Source organism: Erithacus rubecula (genome assembly GCF_903797595.1).
Source record: "Erithacus rubecula genome assembly, chromosome: 6".
Classification (NCBI taxonomy): domain Eukaryota; kingdom Metazoa; phylum Chordata; class Aves; order Passeriformes; family Muscicapidae; genus Erithacus; species Erithacus rubecula.
The window spans coordinates 27,169,954-27,187,844 of record NC_136688.1 but is presented as its reverse complement, the minus strand read 5'-3'; the positions used below and the strand labels follow the sequence as shown (position 1 = coordinate 27,187,844).

The 17,891-nt window shown below is 36.2% G+C and overlaps 1 protein-coding gene across 12 annotated transcripts in view; it reads left to right on the top strand.

Moving 5' to 3' along the window:
- Positions 1–17,891, top strand: part of PCNX1 (pecanex 1) — an 87,008-nt gene that overhangs the window by 55,996 nt on the left and 13,121 nt on the right. For all 12 annotated transcript variants that reach the window (XM_079309815.1, XM_079309813.1, XM_079309814.1 and 9 more), the window contains 14 exons: positions 1,779–1,871; positions 3,419–3,569; positions 5,126–5,267; positions 6,621–6,798; positions 7,184–7,292; positions 7,887–8,016; positions 9,075–9,133; positions 9,961–10,176; positions 10,543–10,796; positions 11,760–11,990; positions 13,320–13,420; positions 14,614–14,764; positions 16,375–16,605; positions 16,982–17,256. In XM_079309815.1, the coding sequence (XP_079165941.1) occupies positions 1,779–1,871; positions 3,419–3,569; positions 5,126–5,267; positions 6,621–6,798; positions 7,184–7,292; positions 7,887–8,016; positions 9,075–9,133; positions 9,961–10,176; positions 10,543–10,796; positions 11,760–11,990; positions 13,320–13,420; positions 14,614–14,764; positions 16,375–16,605; positions 16,982–17,256 (2,321 nt within the window). The remainder of the gene's footprint in view (positions 1–1,778; positions 1,872–3,418; positions 3,570–5,125; positions 5,268–6,620; positions 6,799–7,183; positions 7,293–7,886; positions 8,017–9,074; positions 9,134–9,960; positions 10,177–10,542; positions 10,797–11,759; positions 11,991–13,319; positions 13,421–14,613; positions 14,765–16,374; positions 16,606–16,981; positions 17,257–17,891) is intronic.

Below are 17,891 nucleotides of genomic sequence, written 5' to 3'. Positions count from 1 at the left end.
TTAAATTATTACATTTTTAAAAATTACTTCTAAGCATTTGCTTTGTGTTGGTTTATATAGCATCTCTCTGGATCTTGCTTAGCTCACACTTGTCACTTAGCAATTCTAATTAGAATGGGTATCACAGCATTTCCTTTTAATTTGCAGCTGAGCTCATGCTACATCTAGAAGTATAATGGTGATATTGCAATTTTAAATTATTTTAAAGCAGAGAGAGCTGGAATTCCTTAGTGTGGATTCAGTGAAGTATCACCGAGGATCTTCTTTGAGCTCATGGATTATAATACATGATGCCTGCTTTTGTGCAGAAGTTAGTGGGAAAGAGTAAATGGCAGCAAAACTATATTAACTCAGTACTTCTAGTAATTTTGAGGAAGACCTTTGTGCTTGCTGTTCCAGAAATGAAAAATAAAAATTATGGAAAGTGTTTTGGAGCTTTCTGTAGTTTGTTTGGGATGGTCTTAAGTTTTTTTGTTGCTTGCTCTCTTTGGAAGCCCATGTAACCTCTTCCATTTACTTAAACACTACTTTGAATTTTTTAGTACAAATTCATTCTAAATATTTATGAAAGTAATAGTATTTAAATGTTATTCTTTTTCATACAGTGTAGCATAGCAATTAGTAAGAGACTTACGAAGCTTAGTACCTTTAACTTGTACAAAAGGTTGAATATTCATTTAGCTCTGTGTAGGGCTCAGCTACAGGCTGAACTGTATAGGTGGTTTTATTCATAATACAGTAATTACAAGCATGAGGTGCAGTGTGTGGAAACTGCAAATAAATATTTAGAGCAGAGAAACTGCAGTTCTTTTAACATTTAGCAGGTAAGAGTGATCGTAGGAGCTACAAGCTCCTCTTTAGCTCTCAAGCTGTGGTGTTAGTCTCCAAGGGGGCAGAGAAACTGAGGATTTTGATAGTCTGTCTTACAGTGGTTTTAAAAATCAGGACAGCTGATTTTTAAAAAGTAAGTTGTAGCCCATGAATTTAAGGCTTTGCAGCAGTAATTGCTGTGTGTAATTATTTGGCCAGTTTTGGATTTTAGATAATCCTTTAATGATTTTCTGGCCTGTAAATACTGAGGCTGCTTTTACAGAGTGGGGACAAGTCTGAGCTTGAGACCTGGAGTTGCAATGGCCCTAAGTGTGCATTGCCCCCTTGTGGCTCAGTCTGGCATTACTAGTTTGGGGGGTTTGCCTGTTACCAACAGCTTGTTTTCATTTTTTAGGAGCAGTGGAAAATTCAGACTTGTTCCTCGGGGTCATTCCAAAGCTATCCTTTACCCTTCTGCAAGGAAGGCAGAAAAGGGTTAAAGAACCTGGTTGTTTCACCTGGATGGTGGCTCTGCCTAGATAGCACTCTTAATTGTCATGTAGTTTAAACAATTCTTACATCATTACAGGGAAATTTGATTGTCCCTTCCAAGTGCTTTCATCAGTGTTTTAAGGGGATCCTTACACTGCCTCACAGTTCAGGATTAGAGAATGTATTTCATATATTGGTTTGTCGTGCTTCCCCCCATAAATATGTGTCTTTCACTTTGTTAAACTGATGCTCTTAGCTATAAGATTTGTCTTGTGACATTTCTAATAACTTGAGTGGAAGTAGTTAATACTGGCATAGTTAAAAAATCTTTAATATGGTTCAGTGTTACTGCATTTGTGTATTCAGGAGGTATTGAAAGGTTGGACTCTATCTTGGGGATGTTTTCCAACCTGAATGATTCTAAGAGGTCAACCAAAGCTGGTGTTTTCTAAAATGATTTTATTTTGACTCTGCAGAGCGAACGATTGCAGTCTGACCTGATTGTGTGTATAGTCATTGGTGTCCTCTATTTTGCAATTCATGTCAGTACAGTATTTACAGTTTTACAGGTAAGGTATTACTTCATGTCTTCAGTTTGCCTTCTGTATGCATGTACTCTCGTGTGATATAAAGTATGTTCTGGTAGTTCACAGAGTCTTCTGGTTAATTTTAGGTAGTCTTTAAATGTATAGCATGACAAATACATGACTGAAGATCTTCACCTTTATGAGCTCAAAAGATCATCTTCCCTAGTGTTCTTCTTGTCTTCTAGACTTTTGTTTTAGCTCCTGACACAAAACACCCTCTTTGAGTCCTCTATTGCGATTAAATAGTGTCAGGATTATTTTGAAATAAAGAAAAATGAAACTTTAAAAACATGTTTAAAATAGTTAGTGCTTGAAGTTTGAGGGGCTGGATGGACCTTGACTCAGCAGTTCCATGCTAGCATGGCTCTTTGTAGATTACAGTATATGGCAGTACCCCTGTATTGGAATATATGAGGCAATAGCCCTATTATACACTGGAATGATTATTTACAGGACTTCAAAGATTATTTTGAGTTTCAATTTTTTGACTTGTCAGACTAACTAGTGTTGCTGCTTTGGATGCTTTTAATGACTCTATGTAACTCTTGTGATAATGGGCATGGGACTTGATCCTGTGCTTGAATTTAAGTAAAGCATTTCCCTCAAGGGCTGCAGTTACTGAGTTTCATATATTGGTATTTCTGTTATGAAACCATTGATTAGCTTATGAATAGCCTTCTGTAAGGCAAGTGAAAATTTCTGGCATGTATTTTAGAAGGATTTTACCTTCCTGCTGCTGTCTAAAGTTAAAGTAAGAAATTAATTTTAAAAAGCATAAACATTTATGTAACTTCATGCCTTCAGGTGACGTGCATTACTTAAGCATCTGTACTTGTATTTTTTGAGGAAAGTATCCCTTTTATTGTATGGCTGAATTTCAGCACTCCACCTGAAGTTTCTCTCCCCCACATTTGAGAGACTTGACTGTATGCTCTTTACCATTTGTAAATTTCAATAGGTTTGGCTTCACAAAGAACTTATGACATAATGCAGTTCCAGTTTTACAACTATCTAGACTTATGTAGAAATGTAGTGAAAATTTTCATGTGTAGAAAGTATTGTGAAATCCAACCATCATCCCATGTTAATTTTGCAGTAGTTTCTGACTTCTGTGGAAGGGATTGGTCCTGTGGGAGACTTCTTACCTTCTCAAGTGAATGAGAAATTAATGATTTGTTTTTGCTTATGCTTATATCTCCTTTTATCCAGCAGATGGAAATGTAAATTGGGTTCAGCCTTTAGAGAATAGTACCTTTATAAAATGAAATGCATATGGGTCAGGAAAAATGGACTGTGAAAAAGACTGGTGCACTAGTTTTGCTTGAAAGTGCATTTCAACTTAGTGAAAATTTGTTAGATACAGAGGTTTTTTATTCCTCACAGGGTTTCTTGTTTTATCTTAAAATCGGTAGTAAGAAGAAATAATATTGCAGGAGCACCTGCCTCTATGCTGGAAAATACAGTAGCAAAGTAATTTTTTATTTTGTTTGTAAAATACAAATCTTAATTTCTTCAATTCTTCTTTTTAGCCTATTTTAAGTTATGTTCTCTATGCATTGGTGGGTACGGTAGGCTTTGTGACCCATTATGTTCTGCCTCAACTCCGAAAGCAGCTTCCTTGGCATTGCTTTTCTCACCCGCTGCTGAAAACCAAGGAATACCATCAGTTTGAAGTCAGGAGTAAGTACTGTCTGTAACACTTCCTTGGACTTGCTGTAGTTGCTGACCAGCTTGTGTTATCTGTTGATTCCCTTAATCTCTTTACTATTCTCACCACTGGAGAATTTTATTGTATCTGATATATAAATGAATGAGTTTCTCAGTTCCTTATGTTTTGATTCCATGACATGTTATGAATCTTTTTAACTGGTGATGATAATAGAAGTGTTAACATTATCACAGAGCAGTTCTACTAAGACAGTCTTCAAAATCTTAAGTGGCAGTTTGTGTTTATGATTGTCTCAAGAATTTTTCATAGACATCAAGTGTGTTTGACTATGTATTTCTTCAACGCAAGTTTTCAGATGTTTTAGAGGATTAGGTGTGGTGAATGCTGGTGGAGACTTCATCCTGGCACTGATTTGGTTTTTAATAGTATTGTTGACATGTTTAACAACAGAAAATAGTGGAAGTGGTCAACTGATGGATGAAGACACCATGGAACCAGTCTTACAACTGGATCTGCATAGATATGTGTTTGCAGTTGTGCTAAAGCCTGTTTTTCTGTGGAATCTTTCCCCAAAGATGCAGAAAAGATCAAGTTATACTGCTTATCAGTTTTCCAGAATGGATAAATGTCATGGTAGATTGTGGGGACTGAACTGTTAGAATGTTTTTATTGTTAACAGCAGACTTAAATTCCTGTATAAATTGCCTTGGAAAGAACTGAAAGCATTTTGGTTTTTCTTTTCAAATAGTTGTCAAAACAAGAAAGCATTCTGCTGCTTTCAGGAGCAGACAATTATGAGAATTGATTTGCAAACTTTCTACCTTTTTAGCAGCCATTCAGTGTGAACTTTTCATTAATGTCTAACTTGTGGGGTTTCCCAGTGATTGCATATAAAGATGGATAAATATGGGTAGCAATTGTAGTATGATGTCAGACTTTATCTGGAAAAAGTGAAAAGTTCAACTGTATGCCTTAGGTCTTTAATCTCTGAAACTAGAAAAGCTACATTTGGTGCATCAATATTTACCATAACTTTCGAAATTAAGTCTTCTAGCCTATATTGTAGAACAAAATTTTCAATCTTAATTTGCATTAATTTGAAACATACTTTACAATTATTATAGAAGTTTAAAAGAAGTTGCTGAAATTACAGACATTTGTGTTGGCAGGTAACATAGGCTCTTCGGTATTTACAGAGTTGTAAACCAGGAGTCCTTCAGAGGGAATAGGGTTGAAAAACATCCTTTTGTGTGAGATAAAATGCATCATTTCAAACAGCTTCATCAATAGCAATATTGAAATTATTGAAGAGGTGGAAACCAATTTGTTTCCTTCTGTGTACAATAAACAAGTAGCTTGGAAACTGTTCTGTTGTGTGAACATTGCAAAAACTCTACTGGGGCTACTGATAGGAGCTTCTCTTTATTTTGGTTAAATAAAACTACAAAACTCCATTGTGAGAAAACAGCTAAACCAAGTTAATTGGATAAAGAATCTTTATTTTGTAACCAGAGATTTTTGATTTGACAGTGCCATCTGATTTCTGTTTTTTAATGTATCTTGACAGATGCTGCACATGTTATGTGGTTTGAGAAACTTCACATTTGGCTCCTTTTCGTAGAGAAGAATGTTATCTATCCACTGATAGTCCTCAATGAGCTCAGTAGCAGCGCTAAGAATATTGCTAGTCCAAAGAAACTGGATACTGAGTAAGTATAAAAGTATAAAGTGATCTTGAGTATGTTTGCTGTGTTGGAAAATTAGTGACTTTTGGCATCAATGGGAAGACAGGACACCTGAATGGTACTGTCTTAAGAGTAAGGCAAGGAATAAATAAAGCTTTTCTTTATTTAAAAGCCTGTGTAAAGCTGACTCTAAACTGATGGGAGTATTGCACTGTTAAACTACACACTCCTGCAAAGATAAATCATTCAACTCCTAGCATGTACTGTGAAGATGGCACATTGCAGAATTACTTAGTAGTGTGATAAGTTTGCTTGTTGACCTTCAGAGTCTATAATAGATTATCCAGATGGCAAGTTCAAGGTAGTGTTGATATGTTCTGGTATTTTACCAGGTGTGAATTTCAGACTTGTTCCCTGAGTTGGTGTGCCAGTGTGCTGCCCCTCTGTAGCTTTCTTCTCTCGTCAAGGAATTCCCCAGACTTCCTAGCCCATAAATATAATCCATATCTAGATGGAATTGCACACTGCTTCTTAAATTGAGTCTTAGTTATAATCCCTTGAGCAGTGTATCTAACTGTCTCAGCAAATGATAGCTCAATATTAGGCCTTGCATTTTTTGCCTACAAGGAAACAGTTACCAGTGTCTTTTTTTGATTTGAAGTTCTATTAATTTAGAAGAAAAGAGAGTATAAATATTCAAGTGAAAAAGAAAATATTTTGGGGGGCATGTTATTCAATTAATTTTGTGGGGTGGTATGTGGTTTTTTTGGCTTTCTCAATTTTAATCCATTTGTCTAGTAAATTCTTGCTTTGGGTTCATCAGTGTCACTATGAGACCTTTGGGAGGAATATTGCTATTGTATTACTTCAACTTCTTTTTCTAATAACCCTTTAATATGTCAGTTGTTATGTCTGAAGAAAATTGCAGTTCCCTCAGTAGAAATTAGAGCAGTACAGTCAGGCAGGAAATGATAATCTAATGTTCATTAACGTCCTCTTGATGATTAATCTAGCATTTTTGCATTATCGCATTCATAACCTAAATTAAAGACTAGATTTCTCTTCAGATTTCAAGGATATTTCATCTCCTGATTTTTTTAAAATTTTTTTAGTGGCACACTTAGAAACAATGCCAATTCTTGAACATTGAGTGGCTTGAGAGTACTGATGAAAATATTTAGATAGTAAACTTTTTAAAAAAAGAAATCTGAAATTGTCTTTAAAAACCAACAAATTATTAACTTCCCCCCCAATTCAAGAAACAAACACAAATAATAGTTTGAAGGGATTGGTATTGCATAACAGCACAACTTAAATGGTGTTTAAACCCCTTTCAGAGAACAGGTAATAATTGTTTTGTGTGACTTCCTTTCACAGGTTGGGTGCTTTAATGATCACAATAGCTGGCTTGAAGTTACTGCGTTCATCATTCAGTAGCCCAACGTGCCAGTATGTCACTGTTATTTTCACAGTGCTCTTCTTTACTTTTGATTACAAAAGTTTTACTGAGACCATGCTGCTAGATCTCTTCTTCATGTCCATACTCTTCAGCAAGGTAACTTTCAACTATTTTGAGGTGTTTCAGTTCATCCAAAGGGGAAAAGAGGTGGATAGTCCTGTCTGATAGGTAATCTTGCAGTTTCTCAGTCTTTGTACTGTAATAGATATGCTGTAAGGCAGCTAGGACTTCTCTTTCCCAAAGCATTTATGTTGGCTTAAGAAACCATATGTAACTTTTTAAATCTCCTGAGTTTGTACATAGAATGATGAAGTGCATCTTATGTTACTTGCTTTTATAATTGCATCCTTTTTCTAAGTCTCAAAGCTTGTGGTACATCAGTAAGAACTCTAGGATGACAAGTAAATTCCTCAGGATGCAAAACATGTTGATTGTTAGCAAACATACTGAATTGTTTTTCTTTTTTTTTTTTCCCCTGTAGCTTTGGGAACTCTTTTATAAACTGAGATTTGTATATACCTACATTGCTCCCTGGCAGATCACATGGGGGTCTGCCTTCCATGCTTTTGCCCAGCCCTTTGCTGTGCCACGTATCCTTTGAAAATGCAAACTTTCTCCTTTAGTCGTGTATTTATAACTTTTGAGTACTGCATTGTAATGGATTCTGTGTTTTGGGCTAAAACTGAAGGAAGAGGTTTGTCTAGTGAGTATTTACATAGAAACTGTGCACACTTTGTACCTTGTTACAATGCTATGTATTGTATGGTAACAGTAGGAATAGCATCCTGATGTAAAAGAAACATGAACCAGAAATTATTCTGAAAATCACACAGCTTTTCTTTTGTCATTCCCTTTTACAGGAGTCACTAAATCATGGTTTTAGTCCTTGAGTTTTGCATTTTAAACTTCTCTAGGCTGGTGTGAATGGAGTGTTGAGCTAGTATTTTCAACAAAATTTTTGGGAATGAATGCGATGTCTAGTGCTGGATTTTCATCTGTTTCTGTTTCTAAAACCAAAAAGAATCCCTTTATTGCTGGAAATGCTACAAACATCTTTGCTACATAGAAATTCATAGAGATCTTGTTTTGTTCTTTGTTGGTATTGCTGTCTGCATTGAACACTATCACAGAAGCTTAAAAAAAGTAGTTGTTGCTTTGCTTTCCTTAATTCTCTTATCCTATAGATTCTGCCATGTTGTTTGTCCAAGCAGCTGTGTCAGCTTTCTTCTCTACTCCACTGAATCCTTTTCTGGGAAGTGCAATATTCATCACTTCATATGCCAGGCCTGTCAAGTTCTGGGAAAGAGACTACAAGTAGGTGAAATAATAAGTTTGGTTGGTTTTGTTTTGTTTGTTTGGGTTTTTTTATTTTTTTCAATTTAGATATGTCTGATATGGTGGTTTGGATATTTTTTTTTGTTTGTTTACTTTAACTTGTGAATTTCTGCTGTTTTTTCCCCCCTCAGAGGAAACTAGTATAAGGCACTGAAAGTTTTCACTGAACTTGTTTCTGAAATACTGTAGCAGCTATTTTTTACACTAGGATCATTTGCTTCAGCTGCTTAAGTAATTTTTACTTAGAAGTATGCCCTCCTCTACTTTTGGAATTTATGGTATTGTGAAGTGCAATTTTCATCAAAAAGTGAGTTTATGTTTAAAAAAGTTTTGAGGAGCAGTTCATACATGTATTTTACCTGTGTTCATTATTGTTTTGCTCACAGCAAAACTGCCTAAACTTAACACAAAAACCTTCAAAAGTAAATAATTTTTTTTGTTCAAGATGGATTCTAGTAAAAGAGTCTTCAGGTCAGATTATAGTTCTTTTTGTTTTATTTCTCTTAAGCTCCCTATTGCTGATAGTGTATCAGAGCAATAAAATACTGTATAAACAGCAAGGGCAAGTTGAATGGATATTTCTGGTATTTCTTATTTCCCTTCAAACAATAGAACAGTTTAAATGCAATGTTCCAAACCTTAGATTAAAGCATTTTGGTTGTAATTTCAGACAATTAAAGAATTGTCTAAAAATTAATCTTTCACTGAAGTCTACTGAAATGTTAGCTGTGCTAATTTAATTGGTCTTAACTTTTTCTCACATCTAAACTTTATAATACCTAAGAAAATATATGCACTTCTATCTAAAGTGCAGGATTATTCTATGGCTATTTATTGTGGACAAACCTTATTAGGCATTATAATGGTATCATGTACAAAAAATACTTTTACAAATGAGAAGAGCAGCAAACATGCATCTAAAAATATTTAAAAATAACTTAAAAACTATTTTACTGGGAATATTAGTAGTTTATTTCCTTAGACATTCTTGCAGGTATATATTTTGTCTTAAATATGCTTTATTTTATTCTTTTCAGCACAAAACGCGTGGATCATTCAAATACTAGACTGGCTTCGCAGCTAGATCGGAACCCAGGTAGCTCTCCTAGCTGGGTTTTGGTAGCTGGTTTGGAGGTTCTTTTTGAGGGGTAGGGGGCATTTGGGAAGTGAGTTGGTGTATTGTGTTTAGTGGGGTTTTTTTTTTGTTTGTTTTGTGGTTTCTTGTTTGTTTGGGTTTTTTGAGGAGTGAGTTTTCTTATAGTGGCTTTTTTTTTTTTTTCCCGAGTGCAAATGGCTTTGTAAATGCCCTTTATTGGATTTTTATGAGATTCATTATCAGTTTGCCCTCTGATCTTGTCCAGCCGTGCCCAACAGCTGTCACATTGTATACTGTTAGTTTTTCTTCCATCATCTCTCTTGCTTTATTCTTTAAACTCTCCCATAAGTTTTTTGATTTCACTCTTAGGTTTGTGTTCCTGCTTTACCTTTTTATTTTTAATTGTAGTAGGCATGAAACTATTTTGCTTTTTATTCTTGAGTAGTTAAAAAATGCCAAGAATTATTTGAGGGTGTCTCAATGTCCTGGTAATGAGACCAGTACAACAGACATCATTGAGATAATATCTGTGCCCATTTGCTTTTGCACTTTATTATCTTGAGTAGGTTGATGGGAGATGCATGAGTGGAACTGAAGGAATAATTTAGAAAATCGAGGAGTGACCAAGAAAAAATTTGATTCAAAATACAAATGTCCCTTGGCATTAATTTGGAGTAGTTGCTCTGTAAAAAAGGGGAAGTAGGGGGTAGAGTGTGAAACAGCATTGTGGTTAAGAAAGAGATAGGATTCAATGTGAAGTAATAATTGGCATTCAGGGTTGATCTTTTTCTGCAGTTTCAGATAACCTAAACCCAATCTTCCTGCAGGTTCAGATGATAACAACCTGAATTCTATCTTCTATGAGCATTTAACTCGTTCCCTTCAGCACAGCTTATGTGGAGACTTGTTGTTGGGTCGCTGGGGAAACTACAGTACTGGGGACTGCTTCATCCTAGCCTCTGACTACCTCAATGCACTAGTACACCTTATAGAGATAGGAAATGGCTTGGTCACCTTCCAGCTGAGGGGGCTTGAATTCAGAGGTGAGTGTCTTAGGTGTCTTTAGCTGCACTAAAAAGTAGGCTAGTGCTTTGGACACTTAAGTTATTTTAGTTCTGTCCTGTTAATAAATTGCATTGAAAGTGGCCTGCAGGGCCTCTTGATGCTAAGCCCTCTTTCCATTTTAGTGCAACATGGCTCCTTGTTAAAGAAACCTAACTAAGATGGGATCCTAGAGTAATAAATAAAGCTATCTAAATCTTTGGTGTTTGTTGGCAAATAGTTCACTTAGTGTTAAATGAATTTAATTGGAAATAGGTTGAATTTTAAAGTCTTCTAAACACAAGTTCACATTAAAGCTATCATATAAAGCTTTCAATTTTTTCTTCTTTGCTTTGTTTCATCCTAAGGAACTTACTGTCAGCAGCGAGAAGTAGAGGCCATCACTGAAGGTGTAGAGGAAGATGAAGGTTTCTGTTGCTGTGAACCAGGCCACCTCCCTCACATGCTTTCCTTTAATGCTGCCTTTGGGCAGCGTTGGCTGGCTTGGGAAGTGCTTGTAACAAAGTATGTTCTGGAGGGTTACAGCATCACTGACAACAGTGCAGCTTCCATGCTTCAAGTCTTTGATCTCCGGAAAATTCTCACCACTTACTATGTGAAGGTGTGGTTCAGCCTCTGGGGGGAGGCTGGCTGGGCTACACCTGGGAACTGCTCAATGTCTTGAACTCACAATGTCTGTCACATGAGGCTCATAGGGTGAGGTGATGATTACAGGTATATGAACACCTTCTGCAAAGAGGGACAGAGTTTGTTGTGCTGATGGTGACTCAGTACTCTGGTGCTTGAGCAGGACAATGGCCCTGTACTCCAGATCAGAGAGAGGACACTTCCAGCTGAAGTTGGAATAGAAACTTTAAAACTGTTACCCAAATACAATAGCTCTGTTGTAAATGAAAAGTTGGTTAGTTTCTTTCTTAAGACAAAGCCAAGCTGCTTTGGTCTTCATAAGTTGTTCAAACCCATCTTTGGTTCTTAAAGAAGAAACAAGCCCTCTCCTCCAGTTTTAAGATGACTGTGGGGCTCAGATGTACTAATGTACATCTCAATACCTCAGTGTAATAACTGAGATCTTTCATAAGCTACTCTCTTTCTGAGAGCTGAAAATTTTCAGGTTAAAGTACTTCCAAGATACTTATTCACACATGCACTCAGGTTGTGTTCACTAGCACAGGGGTCTTATGCTGTTGTGTGTTTTAGCTTTTTTTAAATTTAGAATTTTTAAAAAATTTGGTACCTAAGCCTCCATGTTAACTAAATAAAAATTTTTATGTATTTGTTTTCTGCAAAAATTACAGTGAGGATCTTATTCAATCCTTTTTTACTTTCCTTATTCCTTCAGTCTAGGCTTCAGAAATTCTGACAGCCTTTGAAAAATACTCCTATACACCACCTGTATTGTATTTTCTGTGGAAATTTGTTGTACCTGTGAGTGATATAAATGTACTGTGTATCAGTTTTGTTCATTTTCACAAACATAATGGAAATAATTTGAAACAATTGAGATTGCTTAGTGGGTTTTTTAAATTGCAATATTGACTCATATTTTTAACTGCTGCCATTTCAGGGAATTATCTATTATGTCACAACATCCCCCAAGCTAGAGGAGTGGTTAGCTAACGAGACAATGCAGGAAGGACTGCGGCTGTGCACAGACCGCAATTATGTGGATGTAGACCCAACATTTAATCCCAACATTGATGAGGATTATGACCACCGTCTGGCAGGGATCTCACGGGAGAGCTTCTGTATGATATATTTGAACTGGATAGAATATTGCTGCTCTCGAAGAGAAAAGGTAAGTATGTGAGGAAAGCCATTTGCTGTTCTAGGATGGTGTCACATTTTCCTGTTGGTTTGACTTACAGATGGGTTTAATGCTGATTTTTAAATTAAGTGTGTGTAATCAAAGTATTTTGATTGAAACTGTTTTAATCTTCCAGTTTTGAGATGGGAATTTAATAGGTTCTGTAAGTAATGTATGGTTTAACCAGTTAATTAATGAATTTTATTTGCCAGCTCAAATCAATCGTAGTTGAATCTTAGACATTCATCTATATGCAGAAGATGGGTATGTCTGCAGAATTGATGTTTTAAACGTAGATATCAGTGTTCACAAATCATTCCTAATTAAACAAAAAAAGACCAAAACAAAAGTCCCTAAAATCCAAGATACCTGCTTCCAGCTTTCTCAGTGATCACATGATACCATTCCTTTGGTCCACTGCAATTGTTGGCTTATGAAAACAATCATCCTACATTCAACCTTTTCTTTTTTCCACAATCGTTTCACCTTTTAAATAGGAGTTTGTATGTTTGTAGAGGAATGCCTTGACTTTTTACTGTATTTTACTTTGTAAAATAACTGTGTCAAATTAGCTTTGCCTTTGAGAATAAGCAGAAATTGATTGAGATTAAAGGGATGGGTATATAATTGGAATGTACATGTTTAATGAGGGATCCAAGACTTAAGGGTTCAGTTTCGGTTTAGAGGTAAAAGTTGAAGCCTGTTTTAATGGGGGTAAAATTTAATGTGCTGTGGTCAAAGGACAAACAATAGCCAAAGAAAATTATTTCCCTCTAGGAAATGAACATGAAATATGTACTGAAAAATCAGATTTAATCTCTTAATTGAATGTGATGCCATTTGCTGGGACATTATACACTCTGGCTATAGTACTGGCTTTGAACTGAGGGCAAGTTTCCCTATCCACTTGACTAAAGCTGTAGTCTAGGGAAGTTGTCAGATAAATCAGGCTTAAATACTCCTAACCAGTCATAAGCCACTGCATTCACTGAAAATATCTTTGTCTAAACCCCATAATTTTGTTAATCAGCAGTGAGACTGCAAGATACATTATGGGGAATGTAGCATCCATCTGTTTAGCTTGCAGTTTATCTTATTTCTAATAATATAGGTGTGTTTACCTTTACAAGTATTCTTAGGTACTTGCAAAACTCTTGCTCAGACTTTGAATCAGAATTGGTTTTTTGAGTGACTGCTGTGGTACGTACGTACACAGACTTGAGAACTGCCATGTTTGACAGTCCTTCTGCAGAATCTTTTTTCACTGGCCATTTCTTTATTCCATTCATCTAACTTATTTTTTTCTTTTGTTATTGCAAGCCACTGGATTCAAGTAAAGACTCACCCCTAGTGACATTGTGTTATGGACTGTGTGTTCTGGGACGGAGAGCATTGGGAACAGCTTCACATCATATGTCTAGGTAATAAAATGTTACTGCTGTAAGCTTCCTATCCTCAAAATCCCTTGGAGTTCTTAGATTGGGGTTTAGATAAGTATCTTTTCATAGAAGAAATAGATAATTCATGTCGTCTTTCATTAAACTGGGCCGATTTGCTATGTACCTTGTCTTTATTACAAGAGCCAGTGAAATGCAACTGAAGAAAAGCAAATGTGGGAGAACTTGCAGCTAAGCATATAGTTTAATTGAACCTAATTCAAGATGGGAGTTCTGGTATGGATAAGTTGTAACTAATTTAGAACTGATTGATTTCTAAAAGTAAGCTCTATTTCCTGCACCAATTAGATGTCCTATATGGAAGTAGCAGGAAAAAGAGGAAAGTTTGTTAAAATAAAGAACTGATATGTCTTGGTGCATGTTAGATGAGATCATTGTGGTTTAGCTGGCTCCGTGGCAAGCAGTTGTGTTTTGTACAAATCTTCAACTCAATTCTGTTGTCATATGACAATTCTCTTGCAGATTGACAGCCTCAGTTTTAGAAAGCAAATGTAACATACAACCATAAGGGTCAGGAAATTAAAATGTGATGGCTTAAAAAGAAGCATAATTGGATGGGGAAGCTATTGATCAGCTGGATGCTGACTATAAAACCTGTTCTACTTCAGTTTCAGGGCAACTGTTGATTAATTATTCTAAATACCAGCCAATTGTCTGTTGAAGGTTGTATATATTTGGAGTTGTAAGATTCATCAGAGCATATTTGCTTTCTCACTCTTAAATTAGCTTAGTAATTGAAAATAGTGCCTTTTAAGCATGAAAAGTTGACAAGATAATTATTTTTCTAAAGCATGGACAACTGAAGTTGCATATTCTCTTTAACTGCTCGGTTGTGTTATATACCCTGAAAAGTTTTGCCTTTAAAAATCTTCAGAACTAAATGAGGCACTCCTCATGATATTTATTTGCTTTAGTACATGTAAATAGTCAGTTATATGTGCAGTTTGTTCATTACCTGTTCAGTGCAGATAGACATCTGATGTACCAAATTTTTTTACGCACGTCTTTTCCCTCTTATCCTGTAGCTTACCTTGGTAGAGTAGAATTGTGTGCCTTTCTGTGAAGCTCAGTAGTTTCTTTTCAGTTATGATAACTGTGGGAATGTTTGTGCTTCTGTTAATATTTGGATTGCTTTCATGTTTTTTCCCCCTGAACAGTAACCTGGAATCCTTCTTGTATGGCCTGCATGCCCTGTTTAAGGGTGACTTCCGTATATCTTCAATTAGAGATGAATGGATCTTTGCTGACATGGAATTACTGAGGAAAGTTGTGGTTCCTGGAATTCGGATGTCACTGAAGCTGCATCAAGTGAGAGATTACATAGAAAGATGTGTCCAGTTTTTTATTTCTGTGCATTTGTTCTTTTAAAAATTAGTGGCTGGGAAAAAGAGCATGAGAATAAAAAGATTGTGATAGAAATTGACAAATGAAAATGAGGGAGTATCATGTCTTGTCCTTTGATTTATTTCAGCTTTTGTGAGAGGTGATACAGAGGAAAAGAGTATGCTGTTTATGCTCAGAGCTTGAAAATTACATTAACTGTAGATCAGAGAGCATGTCAAGCCCTGTTTCATACCTATCTAGAGATTTCCCTTATGAACAGTGTCTCTGATATTTTCCTTCTTTCTTTCTTCCCTACACATATGTAATTGGTTTAAAAGGCTATGCATTCAAAGCTGCATAGTCCTCTCCTCCAGTGGGAGTTGTCTTTCTTGTTCTTTTTACTTTGAAGTGTTGTAATCACAGGTTTCAGGTGAGAATGAGAAGGTTGCTATTCCATAAGCTGAAATTAGTTTGTCTTTGTAGTGAAGTGTGGGTGAAGATGAACAATCTCAAATTCGGTCCAGTGCATGTATTAACTCAACAAGTACAAGAAAACATGTACTTAATGATAAGCACTCTGTAAGGGTGGGAGAAGTGTTGGTACTCAGGAGGAATAGATTGCCTTAAAATCATAAGTAAACAAATCTTACTTGCAGTTTAAAAATTATTATTAAAGTTTCTTTTTGTGCCTTCATTGCAGTCTGGACTCTCCCAAAACTAGCAGTGATTGAATTAAATTGTTCATGTAGTACAAACTCTGAATTTAGGACAATGTGCGTGTTAGGTGTACATATAGCAAAGCAGAATAATTACCAAATCATTGCTGAAAACAGCAGAAGTACCACTTAAACAACTCTGTTACTGTGTCAAATGGGTTTGATGGAAGTCAGACAATGAAAAGTAAGAAAAAAACAGATCACACTAATAATGAAAAATAAAAGTTCTGAACATTATTCTGTTACTCTCTGGAAGATCGTCTTACTCACTTGCAGTGCATGAACATACCTAGGCTTCAGTCAGTGTGGAAATTTAGCTATTAACCACAATCGTTTTTAAACCAGAAAATAATGTTACCCAATACCGAATTGAACTTGCAATTTTTGTGTTTCTATTTGACTGGTAGTAATGTAAGTTGTCTCATGCTAAAAAACTTTGTCATCAAATGTGGACTTCTTAATAGTAAATATTTACTGCTATTTTCATATAGTACAATCTCAGTGAATAATCACTGCTTTACTTAAGTGTTTTACAGTTGGAGGTTTATAAATTGGAGAAGCTAAAACTAAAAAGCTTCTGCCAACGGTATAAATAGATATAAATCTAGTGTAAAATTCACCTAGAAATTTGCTTTAATCAGTGATAGGCAGGTCCTTCCAATGGTTTTGGTATTAAGTTAACAAAAGAAGCAAACAGAATCAATCTGTTATAAGTGATCTTTAACAGTGTTCTAAAGTATGTATTTGATACTTTTGATGACTAACTTTGTGTAATGCACTGATCATTTCAAAAGTTTGAGGTGTGAAATGTTCTATTTTTATATGTAGTTACATGTGATATATTAACATACCTTATTGAACATGTATTATTGCAAACAGGATCACTTCACTTCTCCAGATGAATATGATGATCCTTCTGTCCTTTATGAAGCTATAACAACTCATGAGGAAAATCTGGTTATAGCACACGAAGGGGACCCAGCTTGGCGGAGCGCAGTTCTTTCCAATTCTCCGTCCCTTCTCGCCCTGCGCCACGTGATGGATGATGGCACCAATGAATATAAAATCATTATGCTCAATAAGCGCTATCTCAGCTTCAGGGTCATTAAGGTAAGCTTTATGTACATTTTATAGTGTGGCAGCAAGTTACACTGTATTTTAATAACTACATTGAACTGCTGCCTCAACTGAAATCTTCACTGTTTTGTTATTAATAGGGCTGGTTCTTCTCGTACAGTGCAAGCATTGTATCAGAAAATCAGTTCCTTCTCACTTAAATGTTTCCTCATCCCATTCTTAGATTTGTTTATCCTCACTGTTGCTGCCTGTGTTCCTAAGTGCAGCCTGTAGAAGAGCTGCATATGAATGCTGGCAGTTCTGCAATGGAATACTGCACGTGCTCACAAAAGCTTTGCATAACGCAGCAGTCACTACATGCTCTCACTGCTTCACTTTCTGACACAGGCTCTCTTCTTGGCTTTTGCAGGTCAATAAGGAGTGTGTACGTGGCCTGTGGGCAGGACAACAGCAGGAGCTTGTCTTCCTGCGTAATCGTAATCCAGAAAGAGGAAGTATCCAAAATGCTAAACAAGCTCTGAGGAACATGATCAACTCCTCTTGTGACCAGCCAATTGGATACCCAATCTATGTCTCACCTTTGACTACTTCCTATTCAGATAGTCATGAACAGCTAAAGGACATTCTTGGGGGAGCCATCAGCTTAGGAAACATCAGAAACTTCATAGTGTCTACATGGCACAGGTGAGCTGAGGAAAGGGCTTCTCATTAGTGATCATGCTCTCATATGCCATTAACTATTCTTGCACAGACCCAACACTGTATAATTTATAATATTCAATCACGTGAAAAAAAATATATTTTGACTTTTATTTTAGGCACCAGTAACATATGGCAACTGCTTTGGTACAGGATTAATCTCCAGGGCTGAGTAATACATCACAAACTATGTAAATGAGAGCTCAAAGGAAAGAGTACCAAGTCTAGATGCAGGAACTGCAACTTCAGATCTAATGTTAGGTCTGATAATGTGAGACAATGCAACTTCTGTACTGTGCTGTTCAGTATGATGGCTTTTGCAGTCTGTAATACTGTCTTTATAGAATCAGGACTGTTTGGTAGGGTTCCTGTCAGGCAAATATTTAGCATGAAAGTGCCTATATTAATGTTTTAGGGCATGCTCATACATAGTTATGCAAGCTTTAGCCGTTGTTCAAAATCTCACAAGTGCTTATATGTTATATAATACTGGATGCTAGTGCCAGAATAAGTAACTGGAATGATATAATTCCATGTGACCCCTGGGTAATCCAGTACAAACTCCTGCTGTCTATGTTTTGTAGGCCATGAGAACTTTTACTGCACTCCAAAAGCAGCAG